General features: G+C 38.3%; 1 protein-coding gene and 1 long non-coding RNA gene across 3 annotated transcripts; both read right to left on the bottom strand.

Annotated features, from left to right (window-relative positions):
• Window positions 1-1,281: 1,281 nt before the first annotated feature.
• On the bottom strand, window positions 1,282-4,553 carry LOC131013339 (uncharacterized). The gene is made up of 3 exons (XR_009097645.1): window positions 3,992-4,553; window positions 2,076-2,155; window positions 1,282-1,477 (listed from the first exon to the last, which is right to left on the bottom strand). It is a non-coding gene; the product is annotated as an uncharacterized LOC131013339 (long non-coding RNA).
• A 7,918-nt stretch (window positions 4,554-12,471) lies between these two features.
• Window positions 12,472-17,161, bottom strand: LOC131013336 (proton pump-interactor 1-like). Of its 2 annotated transcripts, XM_057941410.1 has the most exons (8): window positions 17,013-17,161; window positions 15,827-16,211; window positions 15,165-15,359; window positions 14,892-15,071; window positions 14,576-14,770; window positions 13,782-13,880; window positions 13,080-13,593; window positions 12,472-12,993 (listed from the first exon to the last, which is right to left on the bottom strand). In XM_057941410.1, the coding sequence occupies exons 2-8, from the start codon at window positions 16,160-16,162 to the stop codon at window positions 12,677-12,679; spliced, it is 1,836 nt and encodes a 611-aa protein (XP_057797393.1). In that variant the 5' UTR covers window positions 16,163-16,211; window positions 17,013-17,161; the 3' UTR covers window positions 12,472-12,676. The 2 variants fall into 2 exon arrangements, with proteins under 2 accessions (XP_057797393.1, XP_057797391.1); XM_057941408.1 differs by having other exon boundaries at window positions 12,472-13,593; window positions 16,881-17,029.
• Between the last annotated feature and the right edge of the window lie 2,463 nt (window positions 17,162-19,624).

The raw sequence follows: 19,624 nt of genomic DNA, 5'->3' as shown, positions 1-19,624 counted from the left end.
GGGGATCTATTATGACAACTCACGAGTTGCAAGGCTCAAACTCAACACAACATCAAAGCAAGGTGTTGTAGAAATTGTTCAAGAGAATCAAAAGAATGACCAGAGGGTATGAAACGATTAACTACTAGGTCGAACAAAATGACCTCGAGTAAGAACCCATCTGGCTTTTCAACCGAAAGTTGAAACACATGGGTTTTCAACCCAAAAGACGTCTACTGAGATTTGGATCATGTGGACTGGCCAGGTCCAACATCATCACCTCCCAGTCACACGGGAAACATCGTCCCGAACTTGGAGAGCCATGAACATACTATACATAACAAAGCATAAGTTTATCATGACAACTAAACTTATCTTAAGGTTCCTTATCCTATTGATCTCAAACCCCAAACCTCTCTTAAGACATATACACACAGACATACGTACACAGACAAAACACACTATTCTTAAAATCTATACTATAGAAAAAGTCGATTTGATATTCCGTCGTACTTCCGTTGCACTTGAACATTTGAACGTAGAGACTATGGTTCAACCTTTGATGCAACGTTTACCTTGAATTCGTCTCGTATTTTCATTCTGTGCTTTTCCTTTACCTCGTACATATCTTTTCATTCCTCTTTGTAGTTCAAAAGAACCATCATTTTCTTAAGGGAGCTGAGACGTTCTAAGTTCTCTTTCATTCTTCTAAATCATTACCTTAAGAATCTAGATTGTAGAGATATCCTACTAATCTAGTAGTCTATGTTCTTTTGAAATTGTGATCATGCATCTTATAGCAATCTATGTTCTCTGGGAAAACATATGTCACTTTTCTATCATTCATCTGATCATAACATCATAGATTGCGAAAATATGCCATGAAAGGCAAAACATTCAACATTGCATCATAACCTGCTCTTCACATAAATATATTCATGAAGCATTTTAGAACATTAACATCTTTAAAACGTTGAAACTGCAGTTACCTTCTTTCCTTGATTGAGCACGATGCAATGGAGTGTTGAGCGGTGCCGTATGAACCCGTGTAAGTCTAAAGAATCAAACTAGACTCGACTCTTTAGAATAAGGTTTCTAGGGCCAGAGCGAACGAACCGCTCTGATACCACTCTGTCACAGCCCACTATCCCAATGACGGGTTAACCGGGGTTATGACTTGGGGTGAACAATAAGAAATGGAAATGGACAATTACTTAACATTAAAGTATATGGAAATGTCACTCATAAATAAAAAAAACTATGATCATATATGATCATTTGGATACTTATAACACATACACATAAAGGAGAACTGATTAAGGTGGGTTACCCAATAACACGTGTCACAACTTCATAACATAGAGTTATCCTAATCAAAGTGTTTTGCAGCGGAAAAACGTGTGAGATATACATATGAAGATGTATCCTCAAGGTTACATTTCTTGAAATGTCAAAGGAACACCCGCTCAACATCATTCCATTCCATCAACTGCTCAACCTGCACATTTAGAAATACATGCAGGGCTGAGTATAAAAATACTCAGTGGGCATAGCCGAAAATACAACATGCATACATATATAAATTGAACTGCCATAACAGTAACACACAGGGGTTTTCTTAAATGACCTGCGCTTACTAAAATATTTCTTTCATTTTCATAAAGTCGATCGGCCGATCATTTTCCTTCATATGATCCATATCTGTTCCTTTCTGTCACGCGCCGGGAAGGAGGCCTCCTTACCACGGACGCCAAGACCGGTCGCAAGCGACTCGCGGTCTCCATAAGTGTACACGTTAACCCTAGCTAGCGACCTTTGTCTAGCATAGGATCCCAATTGGATTTCCTTTAAAATTGGCGAACCAACACAGATAGGATACATATAAAAACATAAACATTTTTGGCAGTCAATCATTTCATAAACATTTCATTTCATTTCATAAACATTTCATTTTCATTTCATAAGAGTCATTTATCATTTGGGCATAATAATAAACTGAAATTAACAGTTAAAATCATCTCATGCATATATATTCGTATAAGAGGCCTACGACACGCAGGGGATCTCTATATACGTATAGTAAAAGTAATGCCCACCTGGTTAGGCAAAGCCTGAAGATCATAATCACATATAAACCTGTCTTGGGAAGCAGCGCTAATCCCCCTGGTCACAAAGCCTACAAGAAATTCTATTCTTAATAGGTCTCGTGAAGCTAACTTAAAGTCTTAGTGGATGTACTAAACATACTTGATTCATCACGCCGGGTTTCCAAAATTTAGTAAATAAATAATTGAAAACTAAATTCTTGAGTTAAGGACACCAACAATATCCTTACTCGATTTTCTTAAAAATTGGAATTATAATTGAAACCAATTAAATACTTTTATTGCAAGTATAAATGCAATTTCATGTCATGCTTAGCATATAATAAGTAATTCACTTAAAATATGCACATAATAATAATATAATATTATTATGCAAATAATTCTTTAAAATAATAATGAATCAAACTCAATTATGAAGTCCAATTAATTAATAAGTTTAGTCCATTTTATTAAGAACTGCAAAGCCCAAAACCTCTTTAAAATTGGTCCAACTGTTTTAATTAAATAAAGGGCCCAGCACCTTAATAGAATACTGCAGCCCATCTTTTAAATAAAAGAGACCCAACTGAAAAAAAATAAAGCAAGGCCCATCAGCCAATTAAATTAAAATCGGCCCATCTGCAAAACCCAACTCCCAAGCCCAACCCTAGCCCAATATCCCCACCCCCCTTTTCTTCCCCCATCGGTCACAGACTCACACTCACACATCTCTCTTCCTCACAGCCGCTCACTCTCTCTCGCTCTCTGCCTCTCCCGCCACCACCACCGGACGGCAGCACCGTCCCCGGAGGCCGGCGGCTCCGCCTCCTCTCTCCTTCCCTTCGACCTCAAGTCTCCCTCTCACTCTTCCCCCACCTCACAAACCAACACACGCCGCGCCATCCCCCCCATCTCGTCACTCTCACACTCACAGACGCACGCACACACACACACCAGTCACCGGGAACACACTCAGCAGCGGCGATCTCTCTCTCTCTCTCTTCCGGCCGCTGCGACTCATCTCCGGCGAACTCACGGCTGGAAGGCTGCCGCCTCCATCTTCCTCGATCTCCCTCATAAGAACCCACACACGCAGACGCTCCTTGCGCCGCTCACGGCCCCCGGCGAGGAGCGGTGCCTTGAAATACAGCAGCCGAAGCCCAAATCCACGACCACCGCCCTCAAGTTTTCTCTCTCTCTCACTTACTCGGCCAGACTGACAGCAGCAGCTTCACGCCACTACAGCCGTCTGCCGGCTCACAGCCAAACGCCCCTTCCCTGACTTGACTCGGCAGCCGACGGCAGTAGCTTCGCCCCGCCGTCGCCGCTCACCCTCTGAAACTCCCTCTCTGCCCGTCCTTGGCTGGGCAGCAGCGGCACCACCGCCGCCAAACCCAGCCTCCCTCATCTCCCTCCGACGAACAGCGGCTGCCAGACCGCCGCCGACAAGTTCTGACCCAGCCAACAGAAGACATGCACCCTCGGCTTCACTCTTCTCTCGGCTGAAACAGGCCCGACATCCCACCGCGAAGAGCGGCGCCCGAGCCCTAGCTCCCTCTCTCTCACCGTGGCCGGGCGACAGCAGCGCCGCTGCCGTGCCGTGCCTCCGTCCACCTCCCGACTCAACACAACAAGTTCGAACAGAGAAAGTTAAAGCTTCAAGACTTTTTTTTTTCTACTCTTCTTTTCATTTTTAAAACAAATCATGCTTTCATTGATGTATATGCACAGATTATGTATACATATCTATTTTCATAGTAAAGTATGTTTATGATCGAAAAGATGCACTAAATATATGTATATGTATGCATTTCTATCTGATGCTCGGTGAAGTTGAAATTTTGGGGAAAGGCCTTGAGTTCTAAAACAATTGTTGCGAAAATAAATATTTAAGGCAAGGTCTAGGATCTATTCAGTGTGGAGAAAACCTTGTGATACTGATTTGTTGATCTGTTGAGGGAGAGTCCTTTAAAACCAAGCTTCTTGTGGTGTGAAAGCATGCAGCAACAAAAACTTTGTAAGTTCAAGTTCTGTTCTTGAAAGAGGGAATTTGGTGAATAAGGCCCTCCATCTGCGTTTTTCTTGTGAGAATAAATTGTGGTGATTTGTTTGAAACAGAGTTAAAGCTTCCCTTAGCTGATATAAAATGTTTTAGTTGGTATAGTGGTGTAAAGGGAAGGTGATATAAAATTGTGAGGGAGTCGGTGGTTGATGGAATAAGTGGAAGGAAAGGTGCAGTGGAAGTTGGTGGTGGGAGTAGTGGAAGGGAAAGTGGGAGGAAAGGTGGAGAGTAGGTGGGAGTAGTGGAATAAAATAAAATAAAATAAAAAAAATCTTCCGGGTTGTACTATAAAAACTGTAATAATTCTTCAGGGTTTGTTGACTAAAAGCTCGTGAAAATGCTTTAAATAAATATGCGACGCACATAAATTCAATAACTAAATTTACAAATGTTTTTGTAAATTATTTTTGTTGGAATTAAAAATAAATTCATTTTCTTTATATCCGGCGTGAATCCTCCCGACTTCTAAGTTCAAAATTACTCTAAATTTAGCTAGGAAAAAGCGGGGTGTTACAGCTTCAGCTCCCACTAACTGTCGGAAAACGTTTTACCATTAATGACAGCCATAAGTGCCCCGGTGGACTTTGGCCCTTGGCTTTTGGATCTTGACAATTGGTCTTTAGACCTCGTGGGGCTTGTTGGGCTTATTAGATTGGGCACATTTCTCTTTTGGATCGCTGGTTCGTCAGGGCCCAATTGGTGAGTGACTCGGCTCGCCCGTGGTGCCTTCCACTCGTGTCCTTTCGATTTCATACCCCTTTAGACGTTGTTCTTCCTTCTTTATACGTGCATGCTCCACCATTACATGTATGCATTTGGCTGCATTGGTTTCATACGCTTTGGAAACTTTCTCCAGTGCACTGAGGTTTTCTTTTTTTCTTTTTCCATTGGTTTTTCTCTTTGTCGTTTTCTACCCTATTGAAGGCTCGTGGGAGTATCTTCAGCTCTAGAAGATGATGTATAGGCCCGTCCTACCAATGTTTTGGTTCTTTTGGATGCTTGAACATTCCCTTCTACCTCAGCAAACTTGGGACATGTCATCAGAATTCTCCAAACTCCAAGGTACTTAAAAAATTTTGTGTACTGTGATGTTGCTTGTACTATGTTTGTGCCATCTCCAGAATATCAACATCATTTTTACCGCTCTTCTAGATGATTGCAATCTTATTGTAACATTCTGAAAATAATTACATCTATTTTTACATCTTGTAGGAATGAGCCTTCAATTGTTTATGTTTCTTTCTTGGAGTGTTGGCATGGCAATTTGCATTGTAGTCTTCTCCAACTCATTTCCACATTTGCTCACTCTTTTGACCGTTTCCAACCAAAGAATCGACGCTAATATCGATCCAACATTGCACAAGAACCTCACACTCCGCATCTGAATAAAATACCCAACCTTGTTGGTATTCAGGTAGTCGTCATCAGATTGATGCTTGAAAGAGAGGTTTATATGCTCCAAACCTTGGACAGATGCCTTTCCCGAAGATTATGTCCTTTGGTCAGTACCACTCCCATCTACTTTGTTCTTCCTCGATGAGTTTGAAGACATAAACCCCTGCGAAGGATATCCTTGCGGAGGATACCTTTACGGGGGATGCCATTGCGGGGATATCCATATGGCTGAAACCCTTGAGGTGGATGAGGTGGATGCTATTGGTATGAAAATCCAAATGGAGGGACCGATTGACTCATGAGATTGTTAGGATATATTTGAGGATTATGCATGTTTGCCCAAGAGAAATTTTAAGTTTTTTGGATGAAGGTCAAAATTTAGAAGCAGAATTTGATTCATAAAGATCAAACAATTTGGGAATCCACTCATGATGTTGAATTTTTTTTAGAATAAAGAAATTTGATAAACGAAGAATAGTGATATTATTATAGAATATATGAACCATGGATAGGTATATATAGAAATTTTTTTGCCCGTTTTTATTCTTACCATTTGAATTATAACATTACGATTCATAAATGAAGTAACCCACAAGCTACAAAATTTAAGCAAAAAAAGAATAAAAAAATAATAAGAGATGAAAAAACAAGGTAAATTGCAAACGGTTATATAACACTCAAGTATACACCACGTCGGACGAAAAATATTGCAAACGGTCAAATATCGCATATTTCAAATTTTTCAAAAAAATAAAGAAAAATAAATAAATACAAAACACAGCTTCAAACTCGCATCGGACGAAGCCCAAATGCACAACCGACGCGTGCATTGCCCAAAGTGCACGCGCTCTAGCCGCGCAACTCCCTCCACTCGCTCGTATGCCTCTGCTCTCGGTGGGGCTCGCATCGCAACTGCTACCCAACACTTCTCTGCTCAAAGTTAAAATAAATAATTAAATTTTGAAACTAAAAATTTCATCAAATTGAAATTCAAGCATTACAATAATTAAAAAGAAATTACAATAAATAAAACTAGATTAAGGGGGGTGTATTCGTTGTGGATTTCCACAGACTTTAAAAAGTCCATGGATTTTAAATTCCATGGAATTCACATAGATTCCAGACGACTTTCAAAGAATTCGTGGTTGGATTTCACCCCGATTTTCACTGATTTTCGAAGAATTTGGGGGATAATTCTGGAATTGAAATCCACGATGCGAACGCCCGCTGAGTCCCAGCACCGCTGGAAACCCAGCGAGCGCTGGGACCAAATAACCACTATATAAAGGGCCAGCGAGCGCTGGTGCCCTAATTTTTTTCATTCTTCTCCTCTCCAGCGCCGCTCCAGAACCTCCCCCCAAAAAAATCACCTTCAACTACAATTCTTCCATACCACTACCCTCTAAAATCACCTTCAATGATATAATGGTCCGAACGAAGAACGCAAACGTCGGTAGAGGGGAGCTTACTTTGAGCGAAAGGTATGAATGTCCATTTGAATTGCAAAGCGAATTAGAGGGAGAAATTTTTAAGAAATTTAACTCGAACTATATTACTCCTCCGCATTACTTGAATTGGGAGTTGATTACTGATTTGAATCTTGAGCGGCAAGTTGGTTTGTATTTGAAGAATCTAGGGATGAAATGGTATGCTAAAAATATTGAATTTTCTGGGTATGATCCTCTATGCTATGAATTTATGACTACTGTGGAAATGGCTGGTGATATGAAATGGATTAAAGTTAGGATGTATGAGCGAGAGTATCGCATTAGTTTGGCTAGAATGAAAGCTGTTTTTGGTTTCAGTATTGGTGGAACCCAGCGAGTTCTGCCTTCCAGCGGCCGCTGGAGCTCCAAAAAAGAATGCTCGAAGTATGTGAATTTTACTCAAATCCCAAACAAATACCCCCTAATTCATGCTGAATTCCGTGGAATTCATCAAATCCCCAATTTATACACCCCTAATTATATAATTGATGCTCAATAAAATCAACCAATATCCATTAAAAAAAATCTAAAAATAACGTCAACATCCATAAAAAATCCAACATTGAAAAATAAAACGTTAATTCAACGACATCCATCAAAACACCTCCCTAACTATTATCTTCGGTCTCCGCCTGTGTGTCTTGATCGGTTTCAGTTATGTGTCTATTTTCCCACATAGCATTAGCAATACTTGCTCTTCATGCATTAGCTTCATTCCTCTGAGACAGTTGGCTTTGAGAAAGATAATCCAAAATGTCCGCATCGTTCTCAACATCTGCTGCAACATTTCCTTCTTCAACATCGACTGGAAATTCATCAGAACGACACTCCTTTCGGAGAAAGTTATGCAATCCAGCACAAGCCAAAACTAACTCTGCTTGTGTCTGAAAAGGGAACGGAGGAGCTGTTTTGAAAATTGTGAAACATGATTTGAAGATTCCAAAAATGCGTTCAATCACATTTCGCAATTATGCGTGTCGAAGATTGAACAACTCATCTGCATTTCTTGGATTACGACCGTCACCACCGAAATCTTTGAGATGATATCGAACGCCACGTAACGGAGCCAAAAACTGACGACGATTAGCAAATCCACAATCTACTAGAAAATATTTACCTTGAGGCACGTGGAGTCCATTTGGTCTAGACAACGCATCACTTAAAATTTTGGAATCATGGGCTGAGCCTTCCCATCCACTAAGCACATAGATGAACTGCAAATCAAAGTTGCAAGCTGCCAAAATATTTTGCGAATTCACCCCATGACGGTTACGATAACAGCTCACGTCTTTACCTATTATCGTGGCCGGGATATGAGTGCCATCTATAGCCCCGATACAATCCTAAAATAATAGGTGAATGTGTTATACAAAAACCAAAAATATTTAATATAATACAAGAGCAGAAATATTATACCTTGAAGTAAGGATAAAATCTGGTACTTTCCCGAATTTTAGCGGGTATTGCGCCAGTCGGCTTAACCATCATGTCCGGTGCTATGGTGTTCAATTCTCTCAACATTTTGTTGAAGTTCTGACTAGTAGCAAAATGCGAACGACCAAACCTTTGACGAACGTTACAATAACGATCGTTGTGCCCTACAATGATGAGGAATGTTGCCAACATTTCTTCAACAGTTGTATATCGTGTATCATCCACATGGGCTTTCTCCCTAATGATCTGGCATAATTTGATGAAGACGTCAGGATACATTCTATACAACTGTCGAAACTGGCTCGGATCTCCATCCATCATTCTCGTAATAAAATGGAATCCTTCCCTAGTCTTTGGTCGTCGCATTAGAGCGTTGTCAGCAGTCGGATGTAGCGTCATAATTGTAACACCCCGATAATTTAGATTTATTTTATAAGTTTAATTAATAGTATTTTCTTGTATAGCTTATTTTTTTAAATAATTACATGATACATATAGATATGCACCATTAATTTTATCTAGACTATTATCATTATTAGTAGTATTATTTTTGTTTCCTATTAGAACTAGAACTCTTTAAAAACTAGTATAAATATGGGATCTATTTTCAAACCTTAAAACAGACGGACACACTAATTAATTAGGGTTTTAGAGAGCAGAGAGGGCCAGAAACGTGTGGAGTCAGATTTTCGCAGGAAATCAAGTTCTGGCAGTTTCGGGAGAACGGCCATAACTTCCTCCACAGAACTTCGATTCAAGCGAAACAGGTGGCCACGGAAAGCTCTCTCGAAGACGAAGAAGTCGTATTTCTGGGCAAAATACAATTTGAGGACGTTTGAGGCTTCAAACGAAGGCTTGAAGATGACTGGTCTGTTCAGCTGCGATTTTGACGAATTCTTCTGGTGCGGCGCTATTAAGACCTTCTTTCCGGATTTGATTTATTTAGCTTCGACTTTAAGGTGAGGGATTATATGCTTGTGGTTATATTCATGTATGGTTTTATATGCTCTGATTTCATGTTTGATTATACTTGCTCAGCCATGTAGAAATACATGTTCAGAATATTAGCCATGTTGAAATAGATGTTCAGCCATGTAGAAATACATGTTCAGAAAATCAGCCATGTTGAAATACATGTTCAGCCATGTAGAAATACATGTTCAGAAATTCAGCCATGTTGAAATACATGTTCAGGGGCTCTCAGTTCGTCCATCAGATTATCAGTATATGTGTATGACAATGTGAATTATTTGCATGTTTAAGCGTATGTGAATATTTGCATGGTTTCTCACTGAGTATATTTTCAATATGCTCACCCCTTTATCTTTTCAGTCTTGCAGTTCTGGAGTCGAGGTGGCCATGGAAGTGGAGAATGACTAGTGATAAGGATTTTACATTGAACATTTAAGTTGAACATGTTATTTTTTCTTTTAGTTTATCTTTTTCTTCCATGTTACTACTTTGATTTCGGCAAGTTGATTTTAAATTAGTTTAAATTTTGAAAGTCAAGAAATTTTATTATTAGTTCTTCAAGTTTTTAGTTTGAAAAGTTTATGAAAATTGGGGTGTTACATCATAATATTTCCCAATAGAGTGATAACTACCTTAGCTGCTTCCATCAGTTGCCTAACAAGATCAGAAAGTTCAATCTCCATCTCTATTTCGATTTCATCATCAAGTTCTTCATCTATGTCTTCTTCAATTGCAATGTTAATTTTATCTTCATAATTCATGCTGCCATTTAAAACAATGAAACAATAATTGAAATAAGAATAAAAGGGACTCACAAAAAATAGCCTTTTAAAAATACTCATAAAAAACTATTCATTAATCAACAAAATAAAGTATTAAAACATAAAACCAACAAAACAATGTACTCATAAAAAGATGGTGAAACAAAAATAAAAACATAGTTCAAAAAACATGACTAAACTATCCTCTATTTCCTAGTCTTGAATTCTATCCATCTTTTGCGTTGAGGAACAGTCATTTTCATAAATCCATCTTTTTGTGACTTTGTAACAAGCAAGTCAAATGTTGTGTAGCGGTCATCTTCACTCAAATCAGGAATTTCTAAGATAGCATCCCAAGTTGTAAAACTTTTTTCCTTTTCTCTTTTCTCCATCATAGTATCTCGTTTCACGAAGAGGCTTTCAACTCGATCCATTGTGCTAGTGACTTTTTTAATTTCTACCATGAGCTCCTGATGCGAACTATTTTCAGTGTGGCCTGAATTTGTCTCAAACTGGCATCTGCTTCTTTTGGCGGGAGCTCTTCTCTGAGTGGACTCCACAGGCACTTCAGTGGGCTCCAAAGGTGATTTGGAGCCGGATAACGGTGGATCATCTTCACCCAGTACTACAAACGCCTCAGTAGCAGTATCGTAATTCAACTCCTCTATGAGCGGACCTCTACTTTCATCAACTCCTATTGTCCTAGCATCAGTAGCACTGCCAACTCCAATTGCGTTTCTTCCTACAGCCACACCGTTTCCAACAGCAAGCCTCAACTCATCATAATCCGAAAAACTCCCAGTGCGTAAGTATGCATCTTTTGGGTGAGCCTAAAAACATAAATAAGAAAATTATTAATTAACTATATTATTTAAATTAAATTATGTTTAAAAAATAATTGATAACAAATTTACCTCTATATACGCATCCCATACTTCATCTGGGGCCGTGAATTTTTTGGTGTCGTTGTCATAACCAAAACCAGAGTTAAACTTCATGAGGTTTGAATACGCAGTCCAACGGCTCTTAAACCATTTGATACGACTTTGGTAGTGATTATAATTTTTATTGGACCTAAGTTTTTCATTGAGAACAGGCAATATCATTTCCTCTACTGTTGCTTTGCTAAATATACCACTATTATCGCGTCATCCCCTAATTGCAGATTCAGCCAGAATTCGTAACAAGGCATCACTTTGTTCCTGCGTCCATGCTTCATACACTGCCCTTTTTTTGGAATCTTGTGGTTGAGAGTCTCCCATAATAATATTACTAGACACCGAACAGTACTATATGAATGAATAAAAATAAAAAACAAAAAACATCAACAAAAAACTAAAATCAACTCACATGCAATAGAAACACAGCATACAGTTGCTAACAATTTATAAAGGTACAAGATTCATGCTATAGAAAAATTGCATAATTAAAATACTATGAAGATATAAAATTTATGAAAAAAATACCTGGCTAAAAGCTAATATAGAACCCTGAACTTGTCTTCTTTTTTAAGGGGTGGTAGGCGTCTGTGGCGAATGTGTGAGGAGAACCCTGAACCTGGGTATTTAAAAGCGTTGCTGGGCTGGGCTGCCTGGGCCCAGCGACCGCTGCAACCCAGCGGCCGCTGGGAACCCAGCGCACGCTCAAACCCAGCCAACGCTGGACATTCTCAACGGGTGCTGAGTTCCGGCGCTCGCTGGCTTCTTGGCCGCGGGCACTGGAACTCAGCGCTCGCTCAAAAATCCATGGATTTCAATTCTCGTGGTTCTTGGCCGGATTTCGTCGTGTGTATTTTTTGGATGAAATCCATGAAAGTCATTCCGGATTTGAAGTCAATGGAATAACGAATACACCTAGATTTGTATGGATTTTAAAAAGACTGAAACGAATACACCCAGATTTATATGGACTTTTAAAAGTCTTGAACGAATACACCCAGATTTCTGCAGACTTTTAAAAGTCTGGAACGAATACACCCAAACTTCTAAAATCCATAGAAATCTATTAAACTCCACAACTAATACACCCCCCTAAAATTATAGGCAAATAAAAGAAATAAAAAATTTACAAAAGAACCATTGACTGCAACGATTGTTTAAAGAAAATGAAAAATTAGCCTTTCTGTTGTGAAAAAATTGATTTTCGATTTTTTATACACACACGTGACACGCGTCATTACTGAAGCAGAGGAAGGAGTCAACGCTCGAGTTGGGGGCACAACATCGCCTGCCGGCTCCAAGGAGCGCGGCTCGAGGCCCTTATTAGAGCCGCGGCTCTAACTATTTTTCGACATAAAATCCTAAGTAATCTTCATCCTTTTTATAAAAATAAAAAAGCAAGTGTGTAATTTATCTGTTTAAACTTTAAACCAAACTGTTGTACAAACATTACAACCTCAAAGTGTCCCATCACTCTACAAACACAGGCGCCTTAACAAGAAAGAACACGCACTCAAAAAGGGGAGTTTCTCATTTTTCATTATCTTCTAACATATATTGTGCCTCAACTCAGATAGCTATAGCCAACCACCGCAAGCAAAATCACCACCAACGCCGCCGCAGGCGCAGCCCACATCCAGTAGTTCGTCGCCTTCTTGCGTTTCAGTATAGCCTTGGGCAGCGAATCTGCCCCCCTTGCGCGCCCCCTCTGCCTCACCGCGTGTTCCTTCCGCTCCTTGCTCTTCTGCGCCACCGGCACTTCAACCTTCTCCTCCGCCTTCTCCGGCTCAGCATCCTCCCCGACAGTCTCACCAGCTTCTTCAGACTCGACAGTAGCACCTCCGCCTCCGTTCTTCTTCCTTGCCCTCTTCTCACGCTCCTGCATAGATTGTGATGAAAAACTATAAGTTGAATTACTCATAAAGGGAAATCTAGCTGAAACGATAAAGAGGAACAAGATCGTTCTTTGAGCTTCTTCTCGGCTTCCTTCTGAGCTTTTATCGCTGCTTTGGTAGCTGCCTTCTCTGCCAGCTTCTTCTTCCTCTCCTCCGCCTGATTACGCTTGAAGATCTCTTCCTCTCTCTTAAGCTCCTTCAGCTTCTTCTCGTCGATTACTACTTGACGAGTATCCTTCTGCGGTTTTTCCGCAGGAGGGGCCTCTTGTTCGTATTCCTTGTCTTTTTTCTCCGAGGCAGATTCGGTTTTCTTGGTTTCTTCTTTATGGTTTTTACCACTCTTCGCTTTCCCAACTTTCTGCTCGAGGGGAGCGGCTTCCTCCTTGGGTGTTTCCTTGACTTTCGTTTTGACAACCTCAGCCTCTGATGGAACTGGTCTCTCAACTGCCACTAGTGGCTTCTCGTCGAAGTTCCTCAAGCGGCCATCCTTGCTCAACTGCCTCGAATCGAGTGATTGCAAGATTCTACTTTCGTAGTCAGCCCGGAAAGCCTTATTAGCATTCCAGAGAGCCATGAAATTCTCAACCTAGCAGGGAAACGAGCGGGAGTCAAAATTAGTTCGAAATGATGGTGATGGATTTCGAGTACAACATAAAAAGTGAACTCATTACTCATCATAACTTCCTCAATTTATTTGCTGCAATAGATTTAAAATCCATTTACCAAATCCTTCATATCCAAATGCAACATAAGCCTCAACAGAATTTATCAAACCTCTGAATTTGAAAGCTCCTTCACAGCATCGATATCCTTTTTTGCTGCAAGTACTTTAGCTTTTGCCAATAGGTTACGGTTATTGTAGAATGGGGAATTCTGCAAGTCAAAGCAGCCACTCCATGATCAAATTCAAATGTAAATTCGTGCACGAACAGACATAAAATGACTAGGAGAATACTTGAAGACTAAAATACTGACTTTAAACAGATATCTAAAATAAATCCCAAATACATAGCAACAAAATTAGATTCAGGAATTGAGAAAGATATGTAACTATAGCAAATAGAGTAAGTACAACTTAGAAAAAGAAAGTTTAATCTAACGACAAGAAGAAATGGCATAATGACCTCATAAAAAATTGAATCAATTCCAGCCATTCACTTTTGAACTTTTCAGATTTCCTTTTTAAGATAATCCATTCTCACTAATCATAAAAATGAATATCCCTTAAATAAATTAAGTGCTGAAATCCTGGAACAGAAGAGAGACTCTATACTTTGAACTAGTAAATATGAATCTATAAGCCTTTTGAAACTATCAAAATTGAGGAAACCACAGCTTATTTATATAGAGAGTATTACTCAATTAATTGATTGATATCAAATTTGAGGTAACCACACTAATCACTTCATGTTCATGGAATATAAATCTCGATATTCAAATCAACCAGATAACTGAAAAGTTCACAAATACAATTATGACATAATCAGTCCTAGATAGATGGTGACATAAAACAAGTACAATGAACCAAAGTTATCAAGATTCTCAACATAATATATAGAGAAACATACCCCTTCGTCTCGTTTTTTCCTCATTTCAGTAATGTTCTGAAAAATCTTATCCCTCTTTTCGGTAACTGAAGTCAGTTCTTCTTCTAAGGCATTTATCTCTTTCTCTAGAGCCAACTTGTCTTCATCTAGCTGTTTGATCTTGGCAAAGACCACTTGTTTCTCCTTCCGAACTCCATCAAGATCCACTCCTATCGACTAAAAATCGCATGGTTGTTAGAAACAATCGACCAGTTAATGCAAAGGAATGTCATCTGTAGATTGCTGAAATTATAAAGAATAAAAAAAATTAAAAGAAAAATCATGACTAGCTTCTTACTTTGACCTGGTCCAGGATATCTTCCTTTTGCCCCAATGAATCCTGGATCCTTGCCCTCTCAGCAGCATTTGCGATAACCTTCTCCCTTGTTCCCTCAAGTAGTTTAATTTCCCTGAGAATCTGCTTCTCTTCACTGAGAGGAATGCTTTCGTGCTGAATACGGTATTGCAAGCTTTTGATCTGAGTAATTTCAGTGACAGAAGATTTTAGATTGTAATGTCATATGTAGACAAACAAAAATTCTAAACTAAATATATTTCTTTGAAGACTTACAACATCATTGAGTTCTGCCTCAGATGAACATACACCAGAACCCCTATTATCTCTAGCACCAGACGAGCCTCTCAACTTGCCCAGAGCCTGCTGGAGAGGTTCCATTTCTTTTCTCTTTTCATCCAATACTGACCTAAACTGTTTGTTCTCAACACTTAGGGAATGTATTTGAGTTCTGACGTCCGCCCTTTCAGCCTGCAAAACACGTTCAATCACAATAGCCTCCCTATCATTATTCAAACAACTGGGAACCTACATCAAAATAAATACTTGGGTTGCATCCCAGAGAGAGCAGTTTAGAGTGAGTGCTAAATTTCTCGAATCAATATTCTATATGAGATAACCAGGAAATGTGCAATAAGCATCTCTTCTAAAAATATGGTGATACCGTATGCTTTTCTTGGGGCCCGCATCAAAGCTGTTCCCAAGAATTACCCACAGCAATATTTTAGGTAAAAAGAGAAATAATATTTTAGTCTGGCTAGATAGCCCTTTACTTTAAAAAGAAAAAGGTTAAAACAATGCCAATTATAAGCATAATACTTCAGCAGTTCATGACTTCACATTGTAATCTAAATACATAAACCTACTCAAATCATATTCCATATTTCATTATACACAGGATCATTAACATGCAAAACACAAAGTGCTAAGGCTTTTACCCTTTTGGTCTTCAGTTTCTCAAAAATCTGTGAGCGCGCCTGGTTCTTTTTCTGCAGATCTTTATCAGCCATATCAAGTTTGGCCTTCAGATTCTGGTCTTCAAATGCTCGGTATCTAACAATGTAGAAGGAGTGAATCTGTGTGGGCTCAGGCCACTCATCAACCACATCCTTAGGGAAATTGGACTCCGAAAGTTTATTCAGTTCCACAGCTTTAGTCGGCTCCTCAGCACCATGAGAGCCAAATTTTATGTCAACTTTTCCAACTTCAGCCGACACATCGGTTTCACTCAGAGCATCCAAGGCTAATTTAGAGTCTACGACCTCCATACCCATGATATGTAGACACCGCTAAGGTCAAAAGGTATAAAGCAGATCTCGATTCCTGAAGCAGGAGACAATAAGCTTAACTAAAATTTACTGAATACATATAGTACACAGCCAACTATAAATTAGCATAATTTATTAGAAATTCAGCATATGAAACTTAGATCAGCAAACATCGAGTATTCACAGTTACAAGTTCTGTTGTTTAGAATTGCTGGTGATTGGAAAAAGGCCATAGGATTAGAGATTGAGCCATTAAAGGTTCAATTTTTCAACTGTGCATTCTTCCTACAACGTGTGATGTAAATAGAAATTCAAAATCATACTTTTAGTTAATACTTCAAATCAGAGAGGGAGCAACATTAAACCACAAAATAACTCAAACACACCCCCCGCAACTCCAAAAGATGCAATTTTTGCCCAAGAAACACATCCACACAGCAGATCAGGCAATCAAAATTCAATCTTCAATAGCAATTAATCACACTCCAAAAAGGCATGTAAATTAAATAATTGAGTTTTGAAATCTTAGAACTAGCAGTAAATTCATCTTGAAAAAAGACAAAACACAGGCAATCCCAATTGATTCAGAGAAGCAGAACCCAACAAAAACCGCAAAAACTAAGTACCTTGACTTTGAAGGAAAATGATATGAAACAAGAACAAAAGGCAAATAAACACAAAACCCACACTCTTTCCCTTGATCAATAACAAAAAACCAATTCACCTCAAATGGATCGAGATCGGTGGATCAGAATGTAATACGTGGATAATAAAATATTGAAGCTTTGATAAGAGGGGGAGGGAGATTAAAGTGGAGTAGGGAATTAAGAAAACGAAGAATATGGCGGTAACATACCTGCAAATGGCAACAACACTGAGCGGAGAATTCGAAGGGAGTGTTATGAGGGAGAAAAGGACCCCAGATCTTTATGCTTGTGTGTGTGTGTGTGTGAGAGAGAGAGAGAGAGAGAGAGAGGGTGGGGGTGAAAACAAAATGTTGATTTTAGAGGCTAAATTGGGTATTTCTATAGAATTAAATATTTTATTTTTGAAGAAATCTTGCAATTACTGTTTTTTTTTTTTATCCTTTTCTGCTCGTAACAGTGTGCAATAAAGAAGAGCTGTTCACAACAACAGTATACGTGTCAAATGTATTTAATTTAAAAGATAAGGTATAAAAAAGAAGTAAAATTAAAAAGATGAAAATTTTGAGATAGTCAATATAGATACTGAAAAATAAAAAGTGATCATCAACTTAATTTTCATAAATTATGCCAATTCTCGAATATTCTGATAAAATTACCCCTAAAATAAATATGGACAAAATTATAGTCATATTAATACAAATTTCATGATTCACACCTATTATTTCAACTAGTAGTACCAGTCAATCTTTTTAATTTTAGCAAACATGAAATGCAAAAATATAAGATATTGAAAAAAACATCAAGATTACATAACATTACCTAACATATAAAATAAGTTGGTAACAATAAAATGTTCAATTTTGTTAACGAAAAATAATAAAATATCCAACAATAGTTTGAATTCATAGAATCAAAGCATCTCAAAAATACAGAAAAGTGAAATGATGAGACTTTATAATATTTTGTCATTTTTTTATTTTTATATCTAAATATTTAATACTAAGTATTCGGGTTTTGGGCTAGCCCATCGGATTAGTCGGGCCGACCCTATCGGGTGTCGGGCTATTCGGTTACGGGCTAATCGAGTTGTAACTTTTATCGGGTTGAAAATATTCAACCCTAACCCTCTCGGATGGCGGGTTAATCGGGCCAGCCCACGGGTTTCAGGCAAGATTGACATTCCTAATCGTAGATAGCGTATATTTTTACAATGAGGTGTTATATGTATTTATAGGTTAAAATACTAAGAATTTTAGTAGGAATAAGACTCCTTTTATACTTATAATAGAGGTATAATTCTTCGTGTTTATCCATATCTTCGTTATAATCTTTATCGGGCATGTGATAATCTTTAAGATATAGCTCCAAATTAATCTACGGAAATCAGAGATGCTAACCTATCAACAACGCTGTTATCGACGGAATTCGGTTGGATTTGCCTTAATCTTCAGTCTTCAAGGGATGCATATTTTTATCCTCGTCAAATTCTCTCCATAGTTTGGTGAAAACATAGTTGGACTAATGTTTTGACTAGACTATAAAACTTAAAGTGACATGGCTAAATTCGATGTCACAATGTTGATGCTGTTGTGCGATAGTGATCTTGATTTTCAAACAACAACATTGTTGTAGAAAGTCTTCGCGAAGTCAAAGTACGTTCTTGGAGCAAAACATTGGGCCTACAAGGTTAGGCTGCATCATTGTGGCTGAACCGCTAGGGCTGCATCGTTAAGGGTGCACAACTCTGTCACAGCTTAGTCTAGGTGTTGGTTTGACTTTGATTTTTCATTTTTGTCTGTAACAACATTTTAGACAACTCGCAAATTCACATTAATTGTTAGTTTTGGGCCATAAATCAATTATATGACTTTTAAGCCTTCATTTCCTGGTCGAGCTTTATAAATTTGAGTTCACCAAGAGGGGTGCATGTGTACATCTAAATAGTCAAACATCATTCTCCCTCTGACTCATTATTGTTGGCATATTTCTTTGGGCATGTGTATTTAGGAAAATAAGATTGTAGTGTAAAAGTGTGTAAAGATGTGTGGGGCCACATTGTTTGTAGTGTAAAATTATTACTAAAAATAGAAACAAGCCAATATTAATGGGACACCCAAAAAGGAAAACATGCCATCAATAATGAGATGGAGGGAGTATTTGGAAATTAATCTTCAGTATTGATCTGTTAAATCAAACCTGCATTTGGCATCAAGATATTCTAATTGCAAGAATAAGTAGAATACCTTTCAACTCTATAAAAGAGCAAATGTTAGATATTTTATCTATGCAAAATAGTAAAGATGTGATAACTCCTTTGGAGCTGATTTTAACTTGTGACAATATTTGATAGGGGTAAAGAATAAGATAATTAAGCAAGTATAATGGCTTACGCAAAGCTATTAAGGGATACCCATTATCCCTGAAATCGAATCAAGATTGTCTCTGTTTTAAACATTTGATTTTGTAATACCCTGGTATTATCAAACTTGATTTATTGCACTATTATTTATTAATTGGGGTTTTGTATTATATAACGAATAATATTTATCCCTTATAGTTTAACAATGCAAGTCGAATTGAGAATTTGATATCTATTAAGAAATTAGTGACTTTCGCTAAACCGAGAATTCACTATTCATGCTCAATTTCAAACGTTGGAGTTTTTAATTGAAATTTAAGTGGCATGTTACTCATTTTTATTCTTCACTAATAAAATGCGAAAAAGAGAAGTCGGGTGTTGGCAACTACGTATCGACTAGTCGGACTTTAAAACGTCGCAAATACTTTATATCATGTCACAACTTTACCATATCTAAATCAA

This window comes from Salvia miltiorrhiza, chromosome 2 (genome assembly GCF_028751815.1).
Source record: "Salvia miltiorrhiza cultivar Shanhuang (shh) chromosome 2, IMPLAD_Smil_shh, whole genome shotgun sequence".
NCBI lineage: Eukaryota > Viridiplantae > Streptophyta > Magnoliopsida > Lamiales > Lamiaceae > Salvia > Salvia miltiorrhiza.
This window is presented reverse-complemented; position numbering and strand designations above follow the sequence as displayed.

Coding starts and splice junctions, on each gene's coding strand:
- LOC131013336 (XM_057941410.1), bottom strand. CDS start 16,162: ATGGGTATGGAGGTCGTAGACTCTAAATTAGCCTTGGATGCTCTGAGT. Junction 13,881..14,575: donor GGAAAAAACGAGACGAAGGG/GTATGTTTCTCT, acceptor TTTGACTTGCAG/AATTCCCCATTCTACAATAA. Junction 12,994..13,079: donor GGAAGCCGAGAAGAAGCTCA/AAGAACGATCTT, acceptor CACAATCTATGC/AGGAGCGTGAGAAGAGGGCA.